Genomic DNA, 25020 nt, shown 5'->3' on the forward strand with positions numbered 1-25020 from the left:
AACCACATTCTATTAGACAGTCAAGGCAACAGCTGTCAAAGCCATCCCATCCCATCCCATCCTGACAGATTTTCCTGCACGAGTAACATTCTTGGAGCATTCCAGTAGATCATTTCAGGAAGACGATTATAATGGAGTTCAATGCAGAAATGAGTCAGGCACCCTGATTCAGATCAGTGATCTCGATTGAGACTGAGAAAAAAAAACGAATGGTTACTCAGCAGAGAAGGAACGTGGCGGGATCCCGGCAGATGAACCTGCTTCCTGGGAAAGGTCAGAGTGAGACGGCGTGTGGAGTCAGTAACACACAGTAACAGAGGCAAAGGCAGGGAAAGCGAATCTAAACACCATGCTAATGAAAATATAAGCACAACAAGCCCGGCCGAACCGTCTCCAGATCAGTTGACTGGAAACTGGGACTGCGGTCTGGACCGGTGCCAGCGCCTGTCCGACATAATCTGAAGCTCTAAGACCAACAGCACCGCGCATGTGTGTGTGTGTGTGTGCGTGTATACGGTGTGCATTTAACCCAAGTCGCCAAAAAGTTTTGCAAAAACACGCAGCAAGTGTTGAAACGTGCAACGCCGCGAACGCGCACAAGTCATGACGGAGCAGAACACGCGAGTCTAACTGATTCAGACGGTTATGGCAATAATTCCAATGAACGGTGGAGTTACAGGCCGTGTTCCTCGTTCCCAGCCAACCGCAACAGCCGGCGCGGCCAAAAACGTGAGCAGCCCGGGGCCGCAAGCGCAAAAACTACGCACAGGTGATTGGATTCCACTGATCAAGTCGGCAGGAGTGGAACCAACTGGAAACAAAAGACAGAACAAACTGAATGTTGAACTCGATTCGAAGCTCGGCACAGCGAGATTGCGTTTTTTTTCCCGCTTGAAGCTCCCTTACGCAGCAAAAAGTGCCGCGGCCCAAACCGAGTTCCCACCGTCGGCCGAGCGCTGGATTAGCGGCGGTGTGGGTGAGGGGTTGCAGGCTGCAGACTTCTGGGGGAGCATGGAGCTCTAAAATTGACCTCAAATCCCTTAATTGGGACACAGAGTGGGATTGCGTGGTGCACTGTGTGATTTAACAGAAGGAAATGGTTTTTTAAAATGGGTTTCCATGTGCGGGGGAATACGTGGGATCTTTTATAGAGTTCTTTTGAAGTACTGGTCCGGGCCATTAGCCCTGAGTTAGTTAGTCACAGACTGCTGAAAGGAGCGGGTCTGTCCTGCTCATGTGCACTTTTCTCACGCACAAGTTTAAATAGGCGATTGGTCCCCGGCCTCCTGGAAATTCAAGAGCTCGACGCGTCAGATGTATTTCATTGCAACCCTGCAGCCGCCCTACACAAAGGAGGGCCGACGTAGAGTCTAAGCCGAGCCAACAATCGAATCTAACAAACTCCCAGAAAGCATTTCCCGTTTTTAGAGAAGGCTGTAAACAAAAGGCTAAAAAAAGTAAAAATGCTGTTTTCTTCTGGCAAAACAAAGTTGTTAACCACTTTCTCAGCTTCTTACTGCACGGCAATACTTAGGTTATGCACAATTCTAGGGGTAATGGAAAGTGCAGCTAGTGTCCATTAAAGTGGTAATATGTTGAAAAGTTAGCCACGGCACATCGTCCACGCTTTAGTCCTCCTTGATGCGCACTGTTGCAACGCGATTCATGACAGGCTGCTTGATTGCCTCCTCGTCTACGTACAGAATGCAAATATTAACGGAAATGGGGCCTTCAGGCTGGATGGACACAGAGTCACGCCATGAAACTCCAGATCGTTTGTTTTTTTTTTCTCTCTTTTTTTCTCAATCGGCCCAAATGTTTGTGACGAAGGATGAAGCGAGGCACGGAATCAGCACGGCAGATGAAAGACTACGTGACTCAGTTGATGCAGTTGATTACAATCCCCGACGCAGATGTTTTGGAACAGGTTGCAAGGCCAATCACATTTTTGAGACGACTGCATTTTTAACAGAATGCGCACCAATGAAATGCGCACCAACTGAAAGGCTCAGTGTCACGTAATTATGTGAACATTTTTCACTTTATTTTATGATAACGAATCGCAACTAAATGAGACGAGGCAGAAGCAAGGCACTACGGCTCGTTTGCACGATTCATTTGAACTGCACTTTAATCTTGGTTTGAGACATGGTGAGATCCTGAACTTATTGAGCACTGTCAATGACGTTATTATTAGTGTGCGTACTTTGAGGATTTTAAAATTGAAAAATTTAAACGTTGAAATTGAAAATTAAATAAAACTGAAATGAAAGATTGAAAAATTGAAATTGAAATTGAAATTGAAATTGAAATTGAAATTGAAATTGAAAGTTTGAAATTGAAATTGAAAGTTTGAAATTGAAATTGAAAATTTGAAAATTTGAAATTGAAATTGAAAAATTGAAATTGAAATTGAAATTGAAAATTTGAAAAATTGAAATTGAGAATTTGAAAAATTAACATTGAAAATTTTCAGTTAAAACATGGAACTTTCTCTGAATTACATGATACTGAGCCCCCCCACCACTTTTTTTTTTTTAGTATGGCAGCAATGCAGACTCCGACATTGAAGCTGTTTTGAAAAAAACATGAGTTAGAACTTTTCAGTGGAGGGATGACAGCTTTTCTCTAAATACATGAAACGATTCAAGAGCAGGAAATGAAGCAAGCCGAAAGCAGCAGCACAGGCGCCAATCTCTACGCTCTCACGGATTTAATGAAAGGGCACGAGGCCGCAGCGGGGACGCCTGTTAATCGACGTCAGCTCCGCACACAAGTGAGAACTGGTAACGCGTACGAGGAATTACAACTTACTTGCGGTCCGATTTTTCCGACGTTTGCCGTGTCGCCCTTCTCTCCCTGCAAGCAAACGACACAAAAGAGAGCGAGAGAGAGAGAGGCACACGCGTTAGCTTCCTGTAATTAAAACAGATGTCTCTCCATCCTGCCGGCGGAGAAATCACAGGATATTACAGCCGTTGGGGGGGAAAAAAGAAGGCGCAAATGCAGACACGCAAGGAGAAACATTACTGAGCGATGTCATTCCTTATTGTGGTTCAGTGCGGCTGCTTTTATGGACTGAATGGTCCCTCCTAATGAAAAGCACCACCACGGAACACATTTAAGTGTAACTTGCAACAGAGAGCGGGGCCACAGACGTCGGAGACAATGGCACTCAGATGGAGGCGCGAGGCAAGAATGTCAGACTAATGAAGTCATGACAAACATCATGACACAATTTTGTAGAGCTCGTTTTGCGGCGCCTGCAAAAGGCCCATAAAACGGAACAGAGTGAAAAGGGTTGACTGAGATGTTCTGCTTTGCTGCTATTTCAAAGTAAAAAAAAAACAGAAGTCGTGAGACAGTGTCCAAATAATGTGCATACTCATTTAATTCTAGCGCATATCTACTAAATTGTTGTAAAATAAGATGGTTTAAAGGGAGAGAACGGGTCGCACGGGCGGGCGGGCTACATATACACTGAATATGTATGGAGAGAATTCTACTAAAAGTAGATTACTTGGTTGGTCATATTATTATTTTTTCTGAGGTTTTGACCTGTGCATGGAAAAAAAAAAAAACGGAAAACAAGAGACACCAAATCTCTAGTTTGGTAATAAAAGTTTGGTTATTAGACACCACTGCTGAGACGTTTCCATCACTTCAAGCATTTTTATTTACTGCTAATGCTTCTGCTGTTTCCAATCAAATGTGGAGTTTGTTTGTTTCACCAATCTCTTATTATATTCCAAAGCATCTCCCCTTTAATTCACACCTCTATGCATTCATATTATATTTATATTTATAGCATGTGACCTACAAGAGCAGGAAAAAAATACACACACACACACACACACACACACACACACACTCACACACGTACATACATACATTGGAGCTGATGTGTCCATTTTGCTGTGTATAGACAGTATTACTCGCAAGTTGAATTTTAGCAATTTTCAAGGTTAAGAGAACGCCATCTACTGACTGCATGAGAGCTGACCCACCTTTAAACCCTCGGGGCCAGGTTCCCCTGTGTTGCCTTTCCTCCCTGGTCTCCCCTGCAAAGGCAAACCAGAAGACAGAAACACAGGGAAGGATCAAAAGAGAAGCAACATCTAGTGCCAGCTGCTTCCTGGTAGAACATCTAAGAGCTTTTTGTTTTGTTCTTACTCAAACCATCTGCAAAACAACGGTTTGTGCCAGTGTGTGTGTGTGTGTGTGTGTGTGTGTGTCTCTCTCGAGTGTGCGGGCGCTGCAGTTCTTACGGTGGGGCCGGCGATGCCAGGTGGGCCGATCGGTCCTTCGTCACCCTGCAGGAACACAGTCGCAGTTCAACGTACACTCAGGATTCAGAAAACACGTAAATACAGCTGTCCTGCCGAACAACACAGACAAATGCATTCCATTCATGTGACGGAGGACTCCCGACATCAGAGGGCTCGACTTGCTCGCCCGTCTGCTCCTCTGTCACTGTCTCAGACGAAAGAAAAAAGAAAGAAAAGAGAAAAATTCCATTTTGCTGATGATAACCCGCGTTGAAGAGCCAGACAGGAGCAGCGTGTTGTCATCACATTCACACTGGTGGATACAAAACACCAGCGCAGAGACTGCTTGACTTAGAAACAGGAGGACCTGCAGAGCAGAAGCAGCGAGGCAGATCTTATGACAGTCGAGATGCTGGAGCCGCTTCCTTGCTTTGTTGTTGATCGGAATGAGATTGTTCATTTTTCACTATAGCACAGGTGTCAAACTCTGGCCCGTGGGCCAACTCACAGAACATTGGGGATATTTGACTTCATGGAAAGTCTATATATATCATGAAAGTAGGGCACTTTGAGGGCACCTACTATGTCCATTTGCAGGTTTACCAAATCTATCTTGATGTCTGCTTTCAACAATAAACAAGGTTGGTTTGGTCAAAACACTCCTCGTTTGAGATGTGAAATCCTTCCAAAGCAAAGTGTTTCTCTCAGCCAGCCTGAAGAGGTTGTTTAGGCTCTCTGCCCCTCCCCCACCTGCTCCATCCATGGCTCTACATTACTGCTTACTGCAAGCAAAAGAAGTCATGTGTATTCGTTGCCATCAAGCAAAATAAAAGAGTATTTGTGTTGAACCCCCCCCCCGATAGCCGCAAAACTTTGCCTTGCTGTTTTAAGCGCTAAATGATTGATCATCACTTCACGCGGTCGCGCACGCCCTCCAAGATGAGTCAGGAGCTGAGGTGGAAGCTGCAACTGTGTGACGTCTGATCCGATGCAGAACCACAGTTCAACCTTTTCTTGGTTTTGAGTCACAATCCGTCTTTTCTTTCTTTTTTTTTAAATTCCCTTCTTTTCTTAAAACAGTGACCCAACAACTGAGAAATTGCAGTGAAAAAGGTAAATTGGCTGTAAATTGGTCTCACCTGTGTTCCTTGTGGCCCTGGTGGGCCTGGTGGTCCTCTGGCACCTTGCAAACCCTGAAATGCAGCGACAGGCAAGGATTCAGTTGATTTATGGGATGGATGACGCATGCGTGGTTGGATGTACGTTTGGATGGAGGAAGTACCTTTGGTCCAGGTGGACCGTTTGGCCCTGGCATTCCAATATCTCCGGGGAAACCCTTCAAAAATACAAAAAAAAACAAACAAAAACAAAACAGAGATGTGTTTCTCTGCAGCAGAAACTTGTTTTTGCGAAATCACCGAGGACTTCCTGGATGAATGCGTAGCAGGCAGCTGTCAGAACGGGGGGTTGAGGAGGGGTCTGCTTAACTTTATGGGTGGAGGTACAGAAGACTGAGTCAGCGAGGTGATGAATTGCTCCCGAACAGCGAGAACCCGAACGCCTTCAAGCGCATCTGCCACGACGCAATCAGTCATTACAGGCAAAAAAAAAAAAAAAAAAATGTTGACGGCCCTTTCGACCCGCCGACGTCCCGCACTGCCCAGAGCTGTGTGACGTCGACAACAATTTCTGACAAAACACGAGGTCGTCTTGAAACTGACGCCGGACGTAGCGGAGGGAGATGCCAGACTCAGTTAGAGCTGGAAATATTGGGAGCAAGAAAGACGGCTTAGTGCGTTTAGGTCTCAAATACTGGCTGACATTTGTACAAGTAACAAGAAGACAGACAGTGATAACTTTTCATTGAGAGACTTAAACCAAACAGGATGTATCATCAATTGGACAACTGACTTCTATCCATACAGGATGAAATGTTCTTGGTATTGGTTTGAGGTGAATTTACTTGGAAATGCACCAATTTCTCTCCTGGGCCCCATGTCTTGTGTTAGCGTACAGCTCCACCAGAGAGGGCACCATTTCCAAAACTTAGATGAACTTAGATGACGCAGCTTTTAACGGTGTGCCCAAGTATCGAAAATCTAAATTTATTGACTTCACTCTCACGCAAACTGGAGAAAGACACATATACTGTACGTCTAGTGTGCATAAATAACCAAAAAGCAAAGCAACTCTTGTTTTTCATAAACATGACCACAGAGAAGTCTTCTGCATCCAAAATTAAATTGACTGTACATAACAATATATCCAAATACTCAATATGGTCATATTTATGTCCTACCTCTGGTCCTGGAGGCCCTGGTGGTCCTTGTGGCCCCATTTCACCAATTTTGCCCTGTTTAAAATATAAAAGGAAAATAAAAAGTCCCTTAAGTCGGCACTTCACGCGCATAGTGCGTTCACATCAAGAATATGATCACTGAAGGAGTAGCACTAATGTGATTTATTTTGTTAGCTTGCAGAGAAATAATATGGCGCAGAAAAGCCTCAGTCAGTTAATAAAAAGGTTGCACTTTTACTTCACTTCTGTTATTACTGAGAGAGTGCGCAACCCGGCGCGTGTTCAGAATGCGAGACAGAGGGAGAGAGTGCACGCAGGCCATTGCTTTACAAGCCAACAAAAAGAGTCCTGATGCTGAGTGAGTACAATGTGTTTGCTTAGCTTTATCTATAAAAGCTATAAAAGAAAAGCGCACGCACAGACTCGCTCACAAACACACACAGCCCACCAAATGAGAGCGCTTTAGCTGAAATCACACATAGGCCCATTGCGTTGACACACGCGCACACACACACACACACACACACACACAGACTTACCGATGGTCCTGGCTTCCCTCTCGGCCCGGTGGAACCTGGCAACCCGACAGCACCCTGAAAGAAGGAGACACGAGTCAGTTCAACTAATTTTTCTTCCATCATAACGGACAAACGTGAAAAAAAATTAAAAAAAAATTTCCAAAGGTGACTTCATTTGAAACACATTGGTTTTCTGATGCAAGTCAAGGCTCAGGCAAGGACGTCCACAATATGAATCCATAATGTGGGTCACGTAATAGCCTCCTTTTAGGACTTGACATACTTTTCCATCACGACAAACAAACGTTTTTTCCATGAAACAGGAATGCGGAGTTGTGTCGTTTCTCCAAACAAGAGAAAGTGGTTATAATCATCTGCCGTCTTTGAGTGAAATCCCCACAGATCGAATTGCACTCGCGAACTAGGCAAAAAAAATAGTTAACCCAGCACCCCCCCCCCCCCCAAACAAAAAAAGAAATGCTTGTGAGACCCACCTTGTCGCCCTGGTAGCCCATCTCTCCTGGTTCGCCCGCTTGTCCCACTTCAGCCTGAATTTCACAGGATCACACAGAGATATAACACAACGCTGGCCTGCCGCAGTGCCCATAATGCAAGACTCAGAACACAGATGCTGCACGTTAGATAAAACGCCTGCTTCTCTGTTTTATACACTAGCGATCAAAAGTTTGGACACACCTGTTTCTTCTTTACCTTTACGACTTTCTACACGGTAGATACACACTGAAGACGTCAAATCTATGACCAAGATATGTGGATTCATGTGGCAAAAGTAAAACATGTTTTTTATATGAAGGGTGGCTATTCTAGATCATCTAATATATGTTGATCTAATATATCTTGTTTGTGCTTAAAACAAAAAAAAACAAAAAACAAAACAAAAACAAAACAAAACAAAACAAAACAAAACAAAAATATATATATATATATTATAAATAATATATAATAAATATTACTACTATTTCACACTTTTTTGGTTAATACACATTCCATATGTGTTCATTCATAGTTTTGATGTCATTCATAGTGACAATCTACAATGTAAATAGTCACGAAAAGGAATGAAAAACCATTGACTGGTAGTGTAGAAATATTCATTTAACTTTTCTCATCAAAGTCCACAGGACCTAAAAGTAAGAGGTCCAGTGCTGCGAGCTGGTCCGCTAACAGATTAGAGACACACTGCAATAATATAAATATTTAGATCACCTTATCACCTTTCAATCCAGGCAGGCCGGCTCGTCCTGCTGGGCCCTGCCACAGAGGGGTTGGGGGGTTGGGGTGGAGGCAGAGGGAAAGACGGAGGGTGCAAGAATCAGTCAATTAGTCAGGAAAAAGGAGGAAACGGAGGGAAGCGACGATGAAGGAAAAGGGAAGTTGACGCTGTATCGACATTTGACGCGAGCGACCAGACGGCCAGTGGTGATCATGAGTTCGACAACTAACAGCGCTGTCAAGTTTTGTTCTGTTCACCTAAGTCCATGTGTGACCTACCAGAGGTCCAACCATACCAGGAAGCCCTCGCAGCCCCTCAGGCCCAGGATCCCCCTACAGGAAGAAGGAGACACACAATTAACTCAATTAATGGACACACACACACACACACACACACACACACACACACACACACACACACACACCACTGAGGGTAACCTTGGTTTGCCATCTGAAACACTACCAGTCAGAAGTAAGTCTGAGAAACTGCAATGTCAATAGTCATGAGAATGAAAGAAAAGACATTCAATTCATAGAGTGCGTCCAGACCTTTGACTGGCAGTGCACATTTTAACTAAAATGTTCTGGGTGTCCTCCAGTGCCGCTGCGCTTTCTCTGGAAGAAGAAGCACTTCTGCAGAACACAACTTCACAACGCTACGCTGTGCTGAGCGTCCGTGCAGTTGCCGTTTATGGGTCTGACTTCTCGCCACTGCCGGCCCGCAACATCGACTCTAATTGTTGGAGGCGAGGTGAGAATGGGCTAAAAATGTGGCTGGACTAAAAAAAATACTCTTTAAAACTGGGCATGTGGTCAAAGTGGTCACGGATTGGGTGTGTTTTTTGTTATTTCATTTTTCTTTTCTTTTTTTTTACTGCAACTGCTGCAAACATGATTTTTGCGCCAAGCGGCGAGCGAAAACGATGTGTGGGCATTTCTGTGTGCGCGCACGTACGCGTGAAAGCATATATATGATCCGAAAAAAGGAGCAGTTTGCAGCAGCAGACGCTCACAATAAAGCACTTTAATTAAAACAAAACACTTTGTATATATAGATGCACTGTGTTTGGCTATGGCTGGTGTGAGCCTTGTTCAAAATGTAACCCTATTCAGGTGATGTAGTTTGCAGAGAACCTTGCAAGGAACTGAGGTTTCAAATCTGAAATCACACACATCCACCTTGAAAAGCGCCTTTCTTTGTTAACCTTTTGTTTTTGACCCACCAATCAAAGATCACACAGCTGTGCTTCAGTAATGGTGCCGCTGGCAAATCATGTGCAGACAGCACTTGGTTCCGGGGAGTTGAAACTTTCTTTTGCTGTAACAAACCTCTGAACAACCGAGTCAAATAACCTGAGTAATGAACCAAATTATCTGTGAATGTGTTTCATTTCACATTTAATATGAAAAAAGATCTCCATTAACTATACGTACGACGTTAAATTCTTCTAAATAGATGCCGCTTAAGATTTAGATCAAGAGTGGGCACATCAATAGATGAGGAATGAGAAGATCAGAGGGAGAGAGAGGGACAGAGCGCGTCAGATGTTTTGGAGATGAAGGCAGACTGAGATGGTTTGGACATGTACAGCAGGAGGGAGAGTGAATATATCAGCGGAGGGATGCTGAGGTTGGAAGTGGCAGGCAGGAGGCCTGGAGGAAGAGCAGAGAGGAGATTTATGGATGGAGTGAGAGAGGACAAGAAGCTAGTTGTTGTGAGAGAAGGAGGAAGAGGAGGAGAGGGTGAGATGGAGGCAGATGATTGGCCGTGGCGGACGACAGCTATGCGGAAAAGGAGTCTGGAAAAAGTTTTTGATTTTTTTTTTTAGATTGAGCGACTAGAAAAAAAATAAATAAAGTAAAATCATTGTCAGGGAATTGTTAATTAAAACAACAGATTATGACCGTGTCGTTGCGTGGGCACGTCTTGCGTACATACTGAGGATGACTTACTGGCAGCACCTCAGGTAAAGGCTGAGAAAAGGTTGCCGCTCCAGATGGACACGCAGCGACCCCTCAAACACCCCCAATGAATCACAGCGCTACAAGCGCACGGAGCAAAGTCTGAATGACGCTCGAAAAACAAAAGGAAAGAAGAAAGAAGCGGCGCAGGCGGCAACAAAGCAGCACTGCGCTTCACCGTGGACTTGAACTTCCAAACGCCTCGGCATTCCACGGCGAGAGAAGAGCGGCGCGCTCACTCACTTGGGGAGACGCCCGGGGGGTGGGGGGGTCAGTCGCTGCCTGAACATTTTTTTTTTTTTTTTTAAAGGAAAAACCCGACGGACTGCACGATGACTGAGTGAACCTGACTGAAAATGAAGGATGGTCTTCGGCAACTATGCGACGGTGAGTCACACTTTTGCTTTGGGCGCCATCGTGAAAACTGGAAGGCGGAGCAATTGTTGAGTGAGAACAGCTCAGCGGTAAGAATGAATTCAGTCTTCACCTCGACTTATTTTCTCATGTTTGTTGACTCGGAAATAAAATAAATGTGGAGAAAAATAAGAAATTACACAAAAGATTGAATCCATCCATATTCTGCATCTGTAAAAAAAAAAAAAAAAAAGTGATACTCACCCTCAGACCTGGAAAACCGCTGATGCCGGTGCCACCAACAGGCCCCTGTGAAGCACCACAGAAACACACGCTGAGCATAAAGGACACTGATGGTATCACGCACCCCCCGTTTCCGAGGCAACAACAGAGAAGCCCTGTGTCTCCTTTTCTCTGGACACTGTGTGTGAAACTGCTGGATTAGATGACGGAGGCGAACCTACTGTACCTGCTTGAAAAGACTTAAGGTAGGTTCTGAAAAATACTGCCTTTTAAACCACAACATTTCCCTACAGGTGCAATAAAACACATTCATGAACACATATTTTAAACACTTATTTGGTTATTCATAACATTTTCTCATCTTCTCTTTGCACCGTATATGCAAGGAGGTATCTAACCAAGCACCAAATCCAATATGACCACAACATTTCCTGTTTTTTTCAGTTAGGGGTGTTTAAAATATCCAGTTGAGAGTTTCTGCAGGATTTGACAACTGACCTTTTGCACGTGTGACATATGCATATGCCATCTGTTCATAACTGCAAATTGCTTGGCATCTGCTAAAACATGCTCGCCAAGCTTTAACCACTTGACCCTCAAGCTGTACTTAAATGTGACTCTTTGGACTTAAAAAATAAAATAAAAAATAAATAAATAAATAAATAAATAAATAAATAAAAACACCGAACCGGTGCAGCACATGAACCTGAATGTGACCCTGCAGGATGTGCTGATGGGAGCCATGAGACAGTGTGAGGACTCGAGTTGCAGTGCAGAGGTGGAGAACAGGTAGAACGGCGTGAAGGAAGTAAAAAGGATGAAGGCAGACAGCTGAGGTGGGGAGGAGGGTCTTTACCTCTTTGCCGTCGGGACCGGGAGGACCCCTCTCGCCGACATCGCCAACAACGCCCTGCAAGATTAGTGGGTTGACACTGAGTGGGTGACAGCCTCGTCCGCAGCGCTCTCATTATCTCCTGGAAATGTCATAAATGCCGTGTACGGCATGTGCGTCTTTTCCAAATGGTGATAATAAGTGATAGTAATGCTAATAACAGTGAGACGCTTCTAAATCATATTTATAGCACGACCTGACATTTCCTGACTTGTGACATAGTGGGAGGTCTTAAAGCAACTCTGTCTAGTTTTGCCATTTCAAAAATGATGACGTCAGACTTTCCTTTTGATACTTACCTCAGAACCTCTTTGATATGCATGAAGGACATTGTATTAGAAAATGTCTGGAAGCAGCAAAACTCGAAGCAACTTCATTTGAGTGACAACAAAGTCCATGCGTGCTTGAGGCAGTTTCAGCCTTCATCTTTTCATCCATTTTAATGTAATCAGAGGTAATGTGCAGACTGTTAGCAGAAGCAGGTTCACTGAATTGACGTGAACTGACATAGCTAACATGCAGCTAACTTAATATTTACCATAAACGTATTCGTATCGCGTCGGTGAGTGAGATTTCTTGGATTTACGACCTCAGAAAAGCGGAACCATAAAATATATATATAAATAAATAAATAAATAAATAGAAATGCATCTGTGAGACGAGCAGAAAGGATGGAACGTTTCTATTCATTTGAACGACTTTTCTGCTTTCCAGACTGCAACACAGACCACTGTGTCCGGCAGCTGTTTCTCCGAGTGCTGTTGATGGGAGACAGAAATGAACGACCCCGCACTTGGAGGCAAATGCGAAAAAAGGCGAAGGAAAAAAATGAAATAAATAAGCATATTCTTACAGGTCGTCCTTTGGGGCCAGGCTTCCCAGCTGGACCAGGAATCCCCTGCAAAAGAAAAACAAGTGGAGAGAAATGGCTCAGCTTTGACTCATAAAAATTTTATTACTTCCATGAAATCACAACTTCATGACACTGAAATTTTGGATTAAAATACAGCTGCAGGAGAAGCAGCACCCAGTCCAGATCAAAAGCAATATAAGTAAATGAACTGCAGGACAGTAATATTCTTTTTATAAGCACAAACTGTTGCATTTTTACACAAACTGATCCAGGCCAGTGTTCCAAAACTGCTTCGCCATGCTGATTTAATAGCACTACTGGCACACATCACGCCGATGTGCTGGAAGCCATAACAGCTATTAAAGTCAGGATTTCCTTTGGACTGACAAGAAAGCAGGAATGTGTGACATCATTCCGGCATAACCCATATTAAAAAAAAAAAAAAAAAAAAAATCCTACACTGTCTCAGCATTTTGAACGAGTTAATTGAAGCTTCCTTTTCATAATTCTACATTATAGTTTTTTTCTTCTCCAATACTTGAGGACAGCTGGCTGAAAATGTACTGAGAAGCACCTGCGAGCAGTAAGTTACTCATCATATATCAGGCCGCGCTAAAAAAAAAAAATGACTGGCTGCAAATTCTATGCCATTAGGTGCAGTTAGTGAACTGAAATATGACTTACTTTCTCGCCTTCCAGCCCTGGTGGCCCAGCAATGCCAGGAGGCCCAATGAAACCCTTTCAAAAGAGAAAAATACATTTGTACGCATTTTGTTGACTTATTTTCACGCATTTTGTAAAAACACGGCAGATTAATAGAAACAGCAAAGGCAACTGGACGGAACAGGAAATGAGGGAGCAGCTGGGTTGCAAAATATTCTTTAAAAGCAGGAAGTTACAAACAGCTGAAACGGAGGCCAGAAGGGAGGAAACACTGTGAGAGGCTTCAGAGTGACACTCTTGATCTGTTGACTGAGCTGAGAGGTTGAAATGTGCTGCTTCCAAAGGAAAATAGATCCACTATGGAAAATGAGTTACGATAACATGCTGTTCACTGTACTTACACGGACACCCTTGGGCCCTGGGTTACCTTCCGGTCCCGCCGACCCCTGCAGACAAAGGTGAGACTGGTGAGGAGGACTGGATTTCTCAACTATGTATTTTTCTCACATGACTTGCAATTCTTTTCTTCCTTCGTTGTAAAAATGTGTCGACAATGTGTAAAAAAAAAAAAAAAAAAAAAAAAAAATATATAGAAAAATCTGACCACAACATTTGGCGGCACGAGTCCTCAAGGTGAGGCCCTCTATAGTGACACAACACTGACTGTGTACCTCTCGCACTTTAAACAGCATGATTCAGATATTCAGGAAGCAAAAATGGCAACGGATATTTCATGCAGAGACATTTAATGAAAACTAAAAGCTAACTAATGAAGGCCTGCAACTGTCGCTAAGTTTGCCTAGAGTCTTAATATGCAGGTACAATTGCAGCTCTAATTGGAGAACACTGCTAAGTTTGAATTCAATATTTCATTTGTTGGTGCACATTAAAATACACCACAACAACGTACAGTATAAAACGTTTAAACTGGCACCTGCATGGGAACACTTACCTTTCTGGAAACTTTTAACATTTTTCTCTTATTGAAAAAAAAAAAAAAACTATTAATATCCTGTTAACAGACTCTTCTGGCAAATACAAAATGCAAACACAGAGTCCGACTCTATTCTTTCCTTCAGCAGCATATTTCTTTCCTCTTTGGTTTAGCTAATGTTGGCTCACCAACACACAAGCCTATGGAGGAGGGCGTTTGAGGTTGGGGAGCCAAGCTTTAGATGGAGGCGGGAGTATTAAATGATCAAAACTGTCGCTTGAGGGAAAGTAAATTACAATTGTGTGTTAAACAGTCTCAGGCACTCTAGATGTTACTGATAGAACTGCAGATGTCTTGGCAGACGTGATTCTTTTTTTCTTTTTTTCATTATCATTGTTATCTTTTTCTTTTTCATTCTTTTTTTTTTTTTTTTTTTTACTGCACCTGCCTGCCAGGGAAACCTGCTTCACCAGCCTCTCCAGGAGTTCCAGGTATGCCCTGTAATGGAGATGGAGACAGAGGAGGTTAGATGGATGGATAAAGTGAAAGAGGAGACACAGAGAGCCAGAGCGGCGGTGCCAAAGCCGGGGATAAAACATGCACTGTTCGCCCCGGAGACCTTCCACTCAGTCAAGTGAACACTTTTCAGCCCTTTGCTGTTCCACTGCACCCTTCCACTGTGTTGTCTTCAGACAACTCCAAACATAAACTGATATCATGTCACCAACCGCAACGTTAGAATTGATTTTGATTTTGATATTTATTAATAGCTCCACTCCGCTCACAATCGTGTACAGTCGCGGGAAAAAGTTTTGGGACGCCTCCAGTATATTTAAAGTCACCAACATTTACCCACAATGCTACACGTGCGCTGCTCCGTCCAGCTCAGAACTCGATGTTTCAACGAGGAGACGACTGGCTTGCAATACGTCCAGAGTACAAGAGTAAGAGAACTACAAGAATTTAGTTTTCTTATTTTGTCTTATTAACAAGAAACTGAATCTGAGGCACATTTGTTTGTGTGTCTCAGATGCAGTTAAAACTTTTGAAACACATGCATACAAAAATCAGGCAAATATATACAAGACAGTCATTTGGATTGAGCAATATTTTAAGGGGGTCCAAAAACTTTTTTCCATGACTGTATCAGCATAGCGGTTGCATTTTAAACAAAGTAAGTATTTCACTGACATGTATTGTTTATCAATTATTAATTTACTAGTTATTTATACTATATTGGGTTTGGTTTCAATGGTTCTTTTTTTTAAATGTGTCAGAATTTAAAGCCATCTCAGCTGCTCACATGGTGCAACGCATGGACACAAAGTACCATCACCAGGAATGCTTGAAGAGTTTCTCCATTTTGAAATAGTGAGAGTCGAGGGGACATTCTGCTGATTTCAAGTTTGTGTTTTTGCGTGGGAACACAACTATTTAGACCAATCCAACACGTCCACAGTGTCTGTGAAGGCTGCCAAAACCAGCAGGCCTGGTTATTTGACACAGTCGACCCAGCAGCGCTGCTGATGAACCCGGCACAACACTCACAACAGAGCCTTCCTCCGGCTTCCACGCCGCCGCCCGTCGACAAGCATACGAGCGCCAAACAAATGTGCAGTTGACAGTTTTGAATAAGCATGTCGACACAGACAGCATGGCCACCAGCGGCACTCACTTGTTCTCCTGGTAATCCAGCTGGACCTTGATAACCTTTAGGACCCTGTAGGGATAACGAGAAGAAATAATGATGTGAGAAAAAAGCAAAGACAGTGATGACAATTATCAAAAAGTGAAGGGAGGGATCTAATAGAGTTTGGGGCAAAGGCAATATCGCCAAATTGAAGGTATTTGATCGAAAATCAGGTTGTTCTCTCTCTTATTGTACATAAAAGTGGTTATTACCAATCGCCATTTGATCCCGAAATCATCTGAAAAAAGAGCTGAAATGTACTGGTGCTCCAACTGCAAAGTTCAATCGCGCTCTCTGGCTTCACCGCGTCAGCTGCATCACCTCAAAAATGAAACACTTGAGAGAATTTGAGTGATCCAGCGACGCCTTCACTTCGCTGCCTGCGGCCAACCCTTGGTGTCTCGCTCAGAGGCCAGAGGTCCAAAATAAAGGCCTTTAAAAGCGGGTGGTTCCGGGGCAACTGCGAGCTGATCAGGTTAACTGCAACTGTAAAACTCAATGTAAAACAAAAATAGAATCCATAGGGCTTGTATTTTGAGATTTCTTGCTCCGGCACGATTGGCCTCCGACCCTTAATTTGAGAGTCGGGATCCACTCGAGGTTTCTGCCTTCGGAAATAGCAGCCTGTCCTGGCTTTAAGAGTGAGGTCTGGAGCATTTCAACGCGTCAAGTGGCCTGAGATAACTCCGTCGTGACACGGTGCTTCACAACTGAGGCTGAATTGAATTGAACTGATTGCCTATTGGGTACAGACTGGCGTGTGGGCTTGTGTCAGAGATGAAGACGGCGATAGCGCAGTCCCGAGCACTTTCTTTAAACGCAAACCTTTTGCAGAGCACAACAAGGGATAAAGACTTCCTTTGAACTTATTCGCCAATTGGTCCTCATCCTTATATTTTGCAGCTGCCGTGCAGAATTCCTCTATTCGGGTCAAAACAATCGCTTTAGTGAAAACGAAACAAGGTTTATTTGTGGGGCAAAAAACAGAGCTTCTCTTCTCTTCCTGAACTCCTTTTTTTTTTTTGTTTCCTTTCAACATGATGATCAGCAACAGATGTTTACAACTCCCAAAACACAAGGTCAGGGCCAGATCTGGATCTTTTTTGGGGGGCGCCGAGGCTCCTTCTTCACCAGCGCCATTGACTCCAGGCCCGCGCTTCCGAGGTTGCGACACTTGAACCTTCGCACTCAATAAAATGCCCCCCCCCCCCCCCCCCCCGCCCGCCCCCATCCCTTTGGGAGAGGGAGTCATAATACCCCAGCCAGTCATTTCCTCTCAAAATACTTGACGGGGAAGAGGTTGTGTGCCGGCCGTATTAGGTTCAGCTACTGCAAACACTGGGACGGCCCCCTGGGAGGAAAGGTGAAGGCCAGCTATGTGGAGACTAGACTCCCCGAGTTCCCAGTAAGAGATGACCTGGACAACTGTGCGGGCTTCGCCACAGTGGCACAATAAATCAAGTTCACGTCCACTCAGCGCTCAGTCAGTCGCTTTGCGCACCAACGTGGATCTTCACCGTTGATCACGCCAGCGTCCGAGACGTCCCCCCTTTCAAAAAGGGACAACAGCAGTTGCCGACCCGCGGGCCGGGCAAGGTCAGTGCCGTGTCACCGACCCAACGTGACTCTCAGCCGGGTGCTTTTCCACTTTGGAGCGACCCCTTGGCCTTGGTCTCGTAGCCTTTACACAGCGGATGCACGCTGAAAAACAACACGTCCGTGAAATCTTTCAATCTAAACTCTTTACGAGTTCAGGAAAAGCTTGCGCAGGGTACCGCGAAGACCGCGGGCAGAGTTGCAAAAAAGAGTTGAAACTGTGTCAAGATTTCAGGGGTGGTCCATTTGTCATCCACAGCCAAAATACTTAAATTCCATGTGAACATACGCAAGCATAAGCACGCAGACGAGCAACGTGTCGGCCTGGAATGGCCTTTACCAGTTTTCTGAGGCCGTGGCAAAGATTGAGAGCAAGGTAGAGGAGAGCAATGACAAACACAAAACAGATAAATACATAATCTGAACTCGAAAAGCAATGGTCAGAAAGTCCTATTACTATTTACAACCTTAAAATGAACTCATATCACCGATCACCATGACTTACAAACATGCAATATCTTGCATTGCTCTCAATCAGCGTGGTAAATTCCTAGTCAGCAGCGGCAGCGGCGAAGAAGAAAGAAAAATGCTGCCTTAAGGGAGGAAACTAATGGATGGAATCCGTTACGTAATGTGGACGGGTCACGCCAGCGTCTTCAAAATCTGCCTTTGGCCTCTACTTGTAGTTTAAACAATACACAAACCATCTTACCGGCAGACCTGGAAATCCATCAGGCCCAGGCAGACCCGGTGGACCTCGCTCACCCTGTTGGGAGAAATTCAGATGTCACTTTTGCTGCTATGACAAAAATGCAAGGCAGCAACACGATGATATTCTCCAAGAGCAATCCATTCAAGCAAACGGCATCATGACTTCAAAGCCTTACACTGGAGTGCATGATGCTAATGAATGAAGCTCATGCTAACCTTCCTCCTACGTGCAACCCCCTTGCATCAATTACTTTTACGTAACAAAGTTAATCTGAAATGATTTATGGAGATTTTTTCAGTGGTTTGTCTGGTCATTATTTATGGCTTATGTCTGTCAGTCGGTCTCGTCGAATAGTTTTTATTTTTTTCCTGAGGGGAGGAAAAGGACAGCGAGAAGGTTTCAGCCCTTTAAAGGCACTGTTTAAAACCCATCCACATTTTTTAAAAGATGCATTATCTAAACTTCCAATCCAAGTCATAGCACGTTTACTCAACGCAAACACAATTTTTCTTTGATTCGCTGGTGGGATTCAAGAGAAATTATGCAAGCAAAAAAACTATCATTGGAGAAATGGGCGTGGGCAAAAGACAGATCTTAATAATGAAGGCGATGACAGCCAGGACAAGCTGTATGGGCAGCAGGCTTTGTGTTTGGTTTGAAATTAGTCAGAACAATTATCTCAACTGAAGGGAGAAATCTTAACAGTTTTTCAAAGAGATTTGCTGTTGAGTCTCCAAGGGAGAGAACAACATTTTCTGGGATGCATGAACAGAGGACATTGAGCAGTTGTGCATTGAGAAAAAAAAGAAAAAGAAATCAGGTCTTGGCAGAATGAAGTGATGAAGGGAGTGACGACAGTATGAAGAGCAGCAGTATCTGCATCATAAAAACAAGCAGTAAAAGGACTCAAAAGAAGCAGAGGTTACTGAGAGCAAAATGTGCATTAGCTGTGCTCCAGGTAGCATGCTCTCATTCATACGCTAATATGTGTACATGGTGTGCACTAACCCTGCCCTACCAACAGTAAAGTGCAAGCAGATGGATGTCTACCGGGGAAACTTTCTGCCAGCAATTTATCAAGTAAAACCTCAGCGTGAGACAGATGAAGAGGTTGAGGAGAAGAACAAGGAACAAAGAAGCAGTCTGTGAAGAAGAAGAAGAAGGAGAAGAAGAAGAAGAAGAAGAAGAAGAAGAAGAAGAAGAAGAAGAAGAAGAAGAAGAAGAAGTCTGTGTGGAAAAACAGGTCTACTATCACAACATCTGGTGGGTCATTTCTTACCTTCTCTCCTGGTTGAGCCTGTCCAGGGGACAACCCAGGGTCTCCCTTCGAACCCTGGTGAAGAGGCAGAGTCACATGTTAATGGGACAAGCAAACTGTCATTAGTATCTCGTAATGAAATTGAATACATCAATACATTTTTAATCCCCAACTATACATATATATATATATATATATATATATATATATATATATACATATATATATATATATATATATATATATATATACATATATATATATACATATATACATATATATATACATATATATATATATACATATATATATATGTATATATATGTATATATATATATATATATACATATATATATATATATATAGTTGGGGATTAAAAATGAGTCAGGAAAATGTACCCTGAAGGTGAGAAAAGACCACCAACCACTACGTGATAACACCTTTCCTGACAGGTGAAACAAATGTACCCAAGTATAGTTCTGGCTTGTATGCACAAATGCTTAATCTCAGATTTTTCCGCTGGTAACGGCTTGAGGTGTTAAGTCGTGGCTTGACATCTTAAATACGCGCGCTCATAAAAGCTGTCTGAGTGAGTCAGTGAGTTTCCAGGAGAAACTCCATTGTTCCTCCCTCTATTCTCAATATCATGTTTCCATAGCTTTGACTGGATGCCATTGAGGCACAGAATTCTGAGAGGAAGCCCTGTCACGAGGTAAAGACAGTGCTTTAAAAAAAAAAAAATAAAAATAAAAAAAGAGTGAGCAGGGCATAAAGAAGATTGACACGGTTCTTTTACACCCAACGCTGAGGAAAATACAGTCTCGTTCTTCTCTCAAACACAAGTCAGAGCTTCAGGGAATCTGATTTTGTGTTTATGCCGCGGTAACCAAACATTACAACATGGAGACAAAGCGAGACAAAGGCTCCTTCAGTCCCACTCTGCCACATATGTGTTTGGGGGTGTGAGAATGACTCATTGATGGGCCACTTTAGAATAAGACGCTCTGACTTTGCTAATACACAGTGGGCTCACATTTCAAAATAAACCAATAAAACAGCCAAAAAAAGACAAAGTTCGAACAAGGTCAGAAGAAGGAAGAAAGTAAATCTGTATTGCGCAAAACCTAAATATCATAATAAAAAAAAAAAATGGTAATTGAAACACCTAAACTTCAAAAACCTCTCAAATGTCGCGAAAAGGTTTTTACGCTCTGATGAGGTGGTTTTTCAGACGTGACGTACGGGTTCACGTGACCAGCTCACTTCAAGTGAGAATGGCGCATTGTGTTTGGACTGAGGAGACAGAATATATATTTTTTTACAAGTGATCAAAGTGAAAAATATAACAATTTCACACGAGTCCGGCTTTGCAATTTGCAATTTGGCTAAATTTGAAATGACACCACGAGAGCTTCACAAACCTTTTATTTTTTAATTTACCTTAAATCTGTCAATGAATAAAATCGCACAATGCCCCGTTAAGCTAAAAATGTAGTATTCCACATACGGCACTGCTAACAACATAAAGGTTTCCCCTTAAAAAAAACGCACATATGGGGTGGTTGTAGACGTCCTTGCGGCAGCCAGTCTGGCCCACATTCACAACAACCATCTGCCCGCACAAACCCACATCCTTGTCTCACCAATTTATCATTTACATGTGGTTGCCACTGCTGCAGACATGAGAGATTTATTTTTATCCAAAAATTGCTCATTTCCCTTTTTTCTCCCGTGTGCAATGTTAGTGTCAAGTCTAATGAGCCGAGACTAGCAAAACCTATGCCCCGTGGCGAAGACCGGGAGAACAGAGACCGAACATTAGGGAGGTTAATCACTTTGGCCAAAAACTCTTCCAGGTCTCCCGAGTGTTTTCCTGCTCTAACATAACACTATGGTTCAATAATGCGACTCTGCCGTTGTCCAACACAGACGCAAAAGCGCAGGCTGACTGAAAAAGAAATGAGGCTCTCACAGAAAGAATAAATGTTGTTGACTGATGAAATGAATGGCCCGAATTATGTACTCCAGAGTTGTTGAATGTGGCTTCTACTGAATACCACACTAACTAATATATCAATCTCTTACTATTACTACAAATGTAAAAATAATAATTAAAAAAAAAAATAAAGCAGTGTACCTTTGGCCCGTGTGGTCCTGGCTCTCCTGGGCTCCCATGTGGACCTGTGGGCCCCTGGAACAGAAACATGTTTTATTTATTTTTTTGTTCATTAAAACGTTTATTTCATTCATTTAGTGAAAACAAAACAATTAGAAACTTGGAACTTGAAAACAACTGGAAAGACCAACAACGGTGGCAAAGAATAGCAGCATAATATTGGGAACACTTCCCAACTGTACTCTCAAGCAATCAAAATTCATCCAGATTTACAGGATGTGACAGCAAACAATATGCACAAGACATATTTCACATGTCCTTCTGGGATTCAGCCTATTGAAAACGATTGAAAAAAAATAGGAGAAAAAGAAAAAAAAATAGATGCCGCCTTAGGAGATGCTGATTGGTCCAGTAAATTCTCCGCTAAAATCTAGTGGATGGTTCTAAAGAGACATCTAGAATCAAAAACTCAGTGGTCTCTGGTCTGGCTTCCTAGCAATGAAGAAGACACTGACAAAGCTTTTCTGCTTTCAAGCACCACTTCACACGGCCTGCCGTTCTTTCACAATTTGCCTTGGGTTCTACTTTCTTTCAACAAGCGTTTGGTGTCATTCAGACTCAGTCACATGACGAGGTTCTGGCCTGTAAGGCATTGAACTTGTGGGTGCTTCGTCGTTTGATCCCCGACTCTGGCTGCATGTTGACATGTCAAGAAAGGCAAGGACAGTGTTTAAGCATGTGGTCCTGTGAGAAGAAAGCGCCAGTGCACACCGCCTCTGTGTTTCCGACATGCAAAAGACAACGTGGCAAAAAAAAGTTTGGGTCCTTTCATGGTTGGAAAAAAAAAACAACATTATTTGTCTAACTTGTATTGAAGAATGGCTTTGATCAATAGGCTCTTTCCACAACAGTCATTCAATACAATACTAGATACTCCATTACCATCAAAGGACATATAAAATGGATGGGCAATATTCGAGAGAACACTGGTCTGTTTGCGCCGCAGCCTAATGTGAGCAAATACTACAACTGCAAAAACATCACAGTTACTGTGGTACTTTTACTTTCACTATCATCGTTTGCCACATTTTTGCATCACAGCCCTAATGGAAATAACTGAAACACCCCTTCATCTTTTCAAAAATAATTCCACAAAGCAGCCACTCAATTATCCACAAATTAATGTTTGAGAAATATGCACAAGAAAGGCAGCCGTGTTTTACCGCAGTCATAATAACAAAGCCACAAGTCTAATTCCAACACAGGTCTTCCTTCCTGTGTTAAGTTTGAATGTTCTTTCTGTGCCAGCATGGGTTCTCTGCAGGCGTTTTTCCACAATCCAAAGACGCGTGAAAGTAAGTAGTCCCTAGTTCTGAATGCGAGATTGATTGGCGCCTTGTCTCGGGTGTAACCCCGCCTTCACCTCAGGAGGCTCCAGCGGCGCCCTGCCACCCCGGGTGCAACTAAAACTGCAGGAGCGGCATCGCACCAATTATCAATAACCTTCAAAAAATGAACGCTTGAATCGCAATAAACAGCAATTAAATGTGAACACACACATAGAGGAGCCCCAAGATGAGCATCGACCACTGTGTGCAGCCACAGGAGCCATGCGAGTGTTGAAGTGAGTCAGATTTGACTCTTGATAGAAGCATTAAGCTATTACCCCATAATAGACTTGCTATCTACAAATCTAGTTGGCACACCGAAGTGAAAGCCAAACAAACGTCAAAACGATGTGATTTTCTCTGTTATGGAGCTATTTCAAATTGTAACAACATCATGAAACGCAACCACAAAACTAACTGAAGAGGCACAGGATCGACTTGCTCGTACAGGAGAAATAAGTGGATGCGGGCAGACATACTCAGACACAAATTCTGTCTTTGTAATTGTGATGCAGTGCTGTGATTTGCATATATACAATCCCACAAATGAAAATAAATGATGATTGGCTGCGTGTGTGAAGGAGTGCGGAAATGCAATTTCCTCTCTTGGACTTTGCAGATAGGACTGAACATGTAACCTCACATCCAACACATCGCTGCCTGCGACTGGATGTACACTTGTGAGTGTGCACGCACGCCGGCGCACATGCACACACACCAACAGCACACTACATTCCTGCACATCTGTGCCCCTGCTGGCTTTCTCTGCTCCGCGGCCAAGAGCCAGGTAGAAGGGTCTCACTCTTACTTCTCACTTTTCCCGGCCTGCGAGTGATCTGAACCTGGACGCAACAAGAGAGTGTGTTGTCTACAAAAAAAAAAGATAAAATAAAAAATAAATGTAATTTTTTTCTAATGTGTCACCGACGTCTCACTTGCATCACGTCTCAATGGGGTTAAACACTGCATACACTCACCAGCCACTTTATTGAGTACAGTTTTTCAAGGCCTCTAATAAAGTGGTTGGCAAATGTAGCTACCCCCACAGATTCACTTGGTGTGAAAATCTCACTAACGTACTCAGACCAGCCCAGCAGCAATCACGTTCACTACACTTAAAGTCCCTTACAACCGCTTTATTCCCCCATTCTGATGCTCATTTTGAACTTCAGCAAGACGTCTTCAGCACGTGTACACGGCTAAATGCATCGTACTGCTGCCATGTGATTGGCTGACTTGCTATTTGTCTTCACAAGAAATCAAACATTGTACCAAATAAAGTGGCCGGTGAGTGTGTATTTCCATTACAGTTCCATTCTTGCCCTTAACGTTCTGATGACAACTTTGCTGTGTTGCAGGGCAGACTACTTATCTGCACTTTCCTGTGACCACATACCAAATCCATTTAATAAATGTTATGTTGTATTTAAAGATGCCTCTGGGGGGCCTTTGGCATGAGCGCAGCATTGCATCATGACAGCTTTGGCAGTTGCACACGCAACAGTTGAAAGATCAGAGTGGAAACTTGGCCTTTCTCGCCAACACTGGGGCTGGTTGCAGCTCGTTGCTTGTGGAGCAGTTTGATCATCCAGTCTTGATGATCCAAAGGTGCGGACAAGTAAACCATGTTGCCTGCATCCTCAAACAGCCTAATTTTTAAGAAATGGTCGCGTTGCCACTTGCAAAGAAAAAAAAGAATTGTTGAAAACCAACAAAGGCAGCGATACAAGTGCACCAGTGGCGGTAAATGAAAGCAAGGTTAACTGCCGATGCAGAAGCAAAGGCGTGCACACAGCGACAACGCAGTGACAAATACAATCTTCAGCGTGTGCAGATGGCCCGCCACATTTTTGGAGTCATTCTGCAGTAAGAGCATGACACAGCATGAAGCTTGTTAGGCTAATGATTCTGTGTTTCCGCCTTTTTTTCTAACGCAGCAAATAACTCATTAATACAAACTCATAATACACCGATTTTCTATAATGAACAATGGTGGAAATTATCCCTCTATATGCAAATATATATGCATTCATTATACAGT

At 43.3% G+C, this 25020-nt stretch overlaps 1 protein-coding gene across 1 annotated transcript in view; it reads right to left on the reverse strand.

Annotated features, from left to right (window-relative positions):
• col24a1 (collagen type XXIV alpha 1 chain) overlaps positions 1-25020 on the reverse strand; it is a 75988-nt gene that overhangs the window by 36344 nt on the left and 14624 nt on the right. Inside the window, exons 5-24 of the mRNA XM_076045375.1 lie at positions 21613-21666; positions 19497-19550; positions 18218-18271; positions 15895-15939; positions 14664-14717; positions 13687-13731; positions 13307-13360; positions 12623-12667; positions 11734-11787; positions 10899-10943; positions 8598-8651; positions 8313-8357; positions 7580-7633; positions 7107-7160; positions 6568-6621; positions 5551-5604; positions 5408-5461; positions 4269-4313; positions 4008-4061; positions 2815-2859 (exon numbers count right to left, since the gene is read on the reverse strand). Of these exons, the coding sequence (XP_075901490.1) occupies positions 2815-2859; positions 4008-4061; positions 4269-4313; positions 5408-5461; positions 5551-5604; positions 6568-6621; positions 7107-7160; positions 7580-7633; positions 8313-8357; positions 8598-8651; positions 10899-10943; positions 11734-11787; positions 12623-12667; positions 13307-13360; positions 13687-13731; positions 14664-14717; positions 15895-15939; positions 18218-18271; positions 19497-19550; positions 21613-21666 (1017 nt within the window). The remainder of the gene's footprint in view (positions 1-2814; positions 2860-4007; positions 4062-4268; positions 4314-5407; positions 5462-5550; positions 5605-6567; positions 6622-7106; positions 7161-7579; positions 7634-8312; positions 8358-8597; positions 8652-10898; positions 10944-11733; positions 11788-12622; positions 12668-13306; positions 13361-13686; positions 13732-14663; positions 14718-15894; positions 15940-18217; positions 18272-19496; positions 19551-21612; positions 21667-25020) is intronic.

The sequence above is a fragment of the Nelusetta ayraudi genome, unplaced genomic scaffold, assembly GCF_046127955.1.
Source record: "Nelusetta ayraudi isolate G7.1 ecotype Tasmania unplaced genomic scaffold, CSIRO-AGI_Nayr_v1 ptg000084l, whole genome shotgun sequence".
In the NCBI taxonomy this organism is placed as follows: Eukaryota; Metazoa; Chordata; class Actinopteri; order Tetraodontiformes; family Monacanthidae; genus Nelusetta; species Nelusetta ayraudi.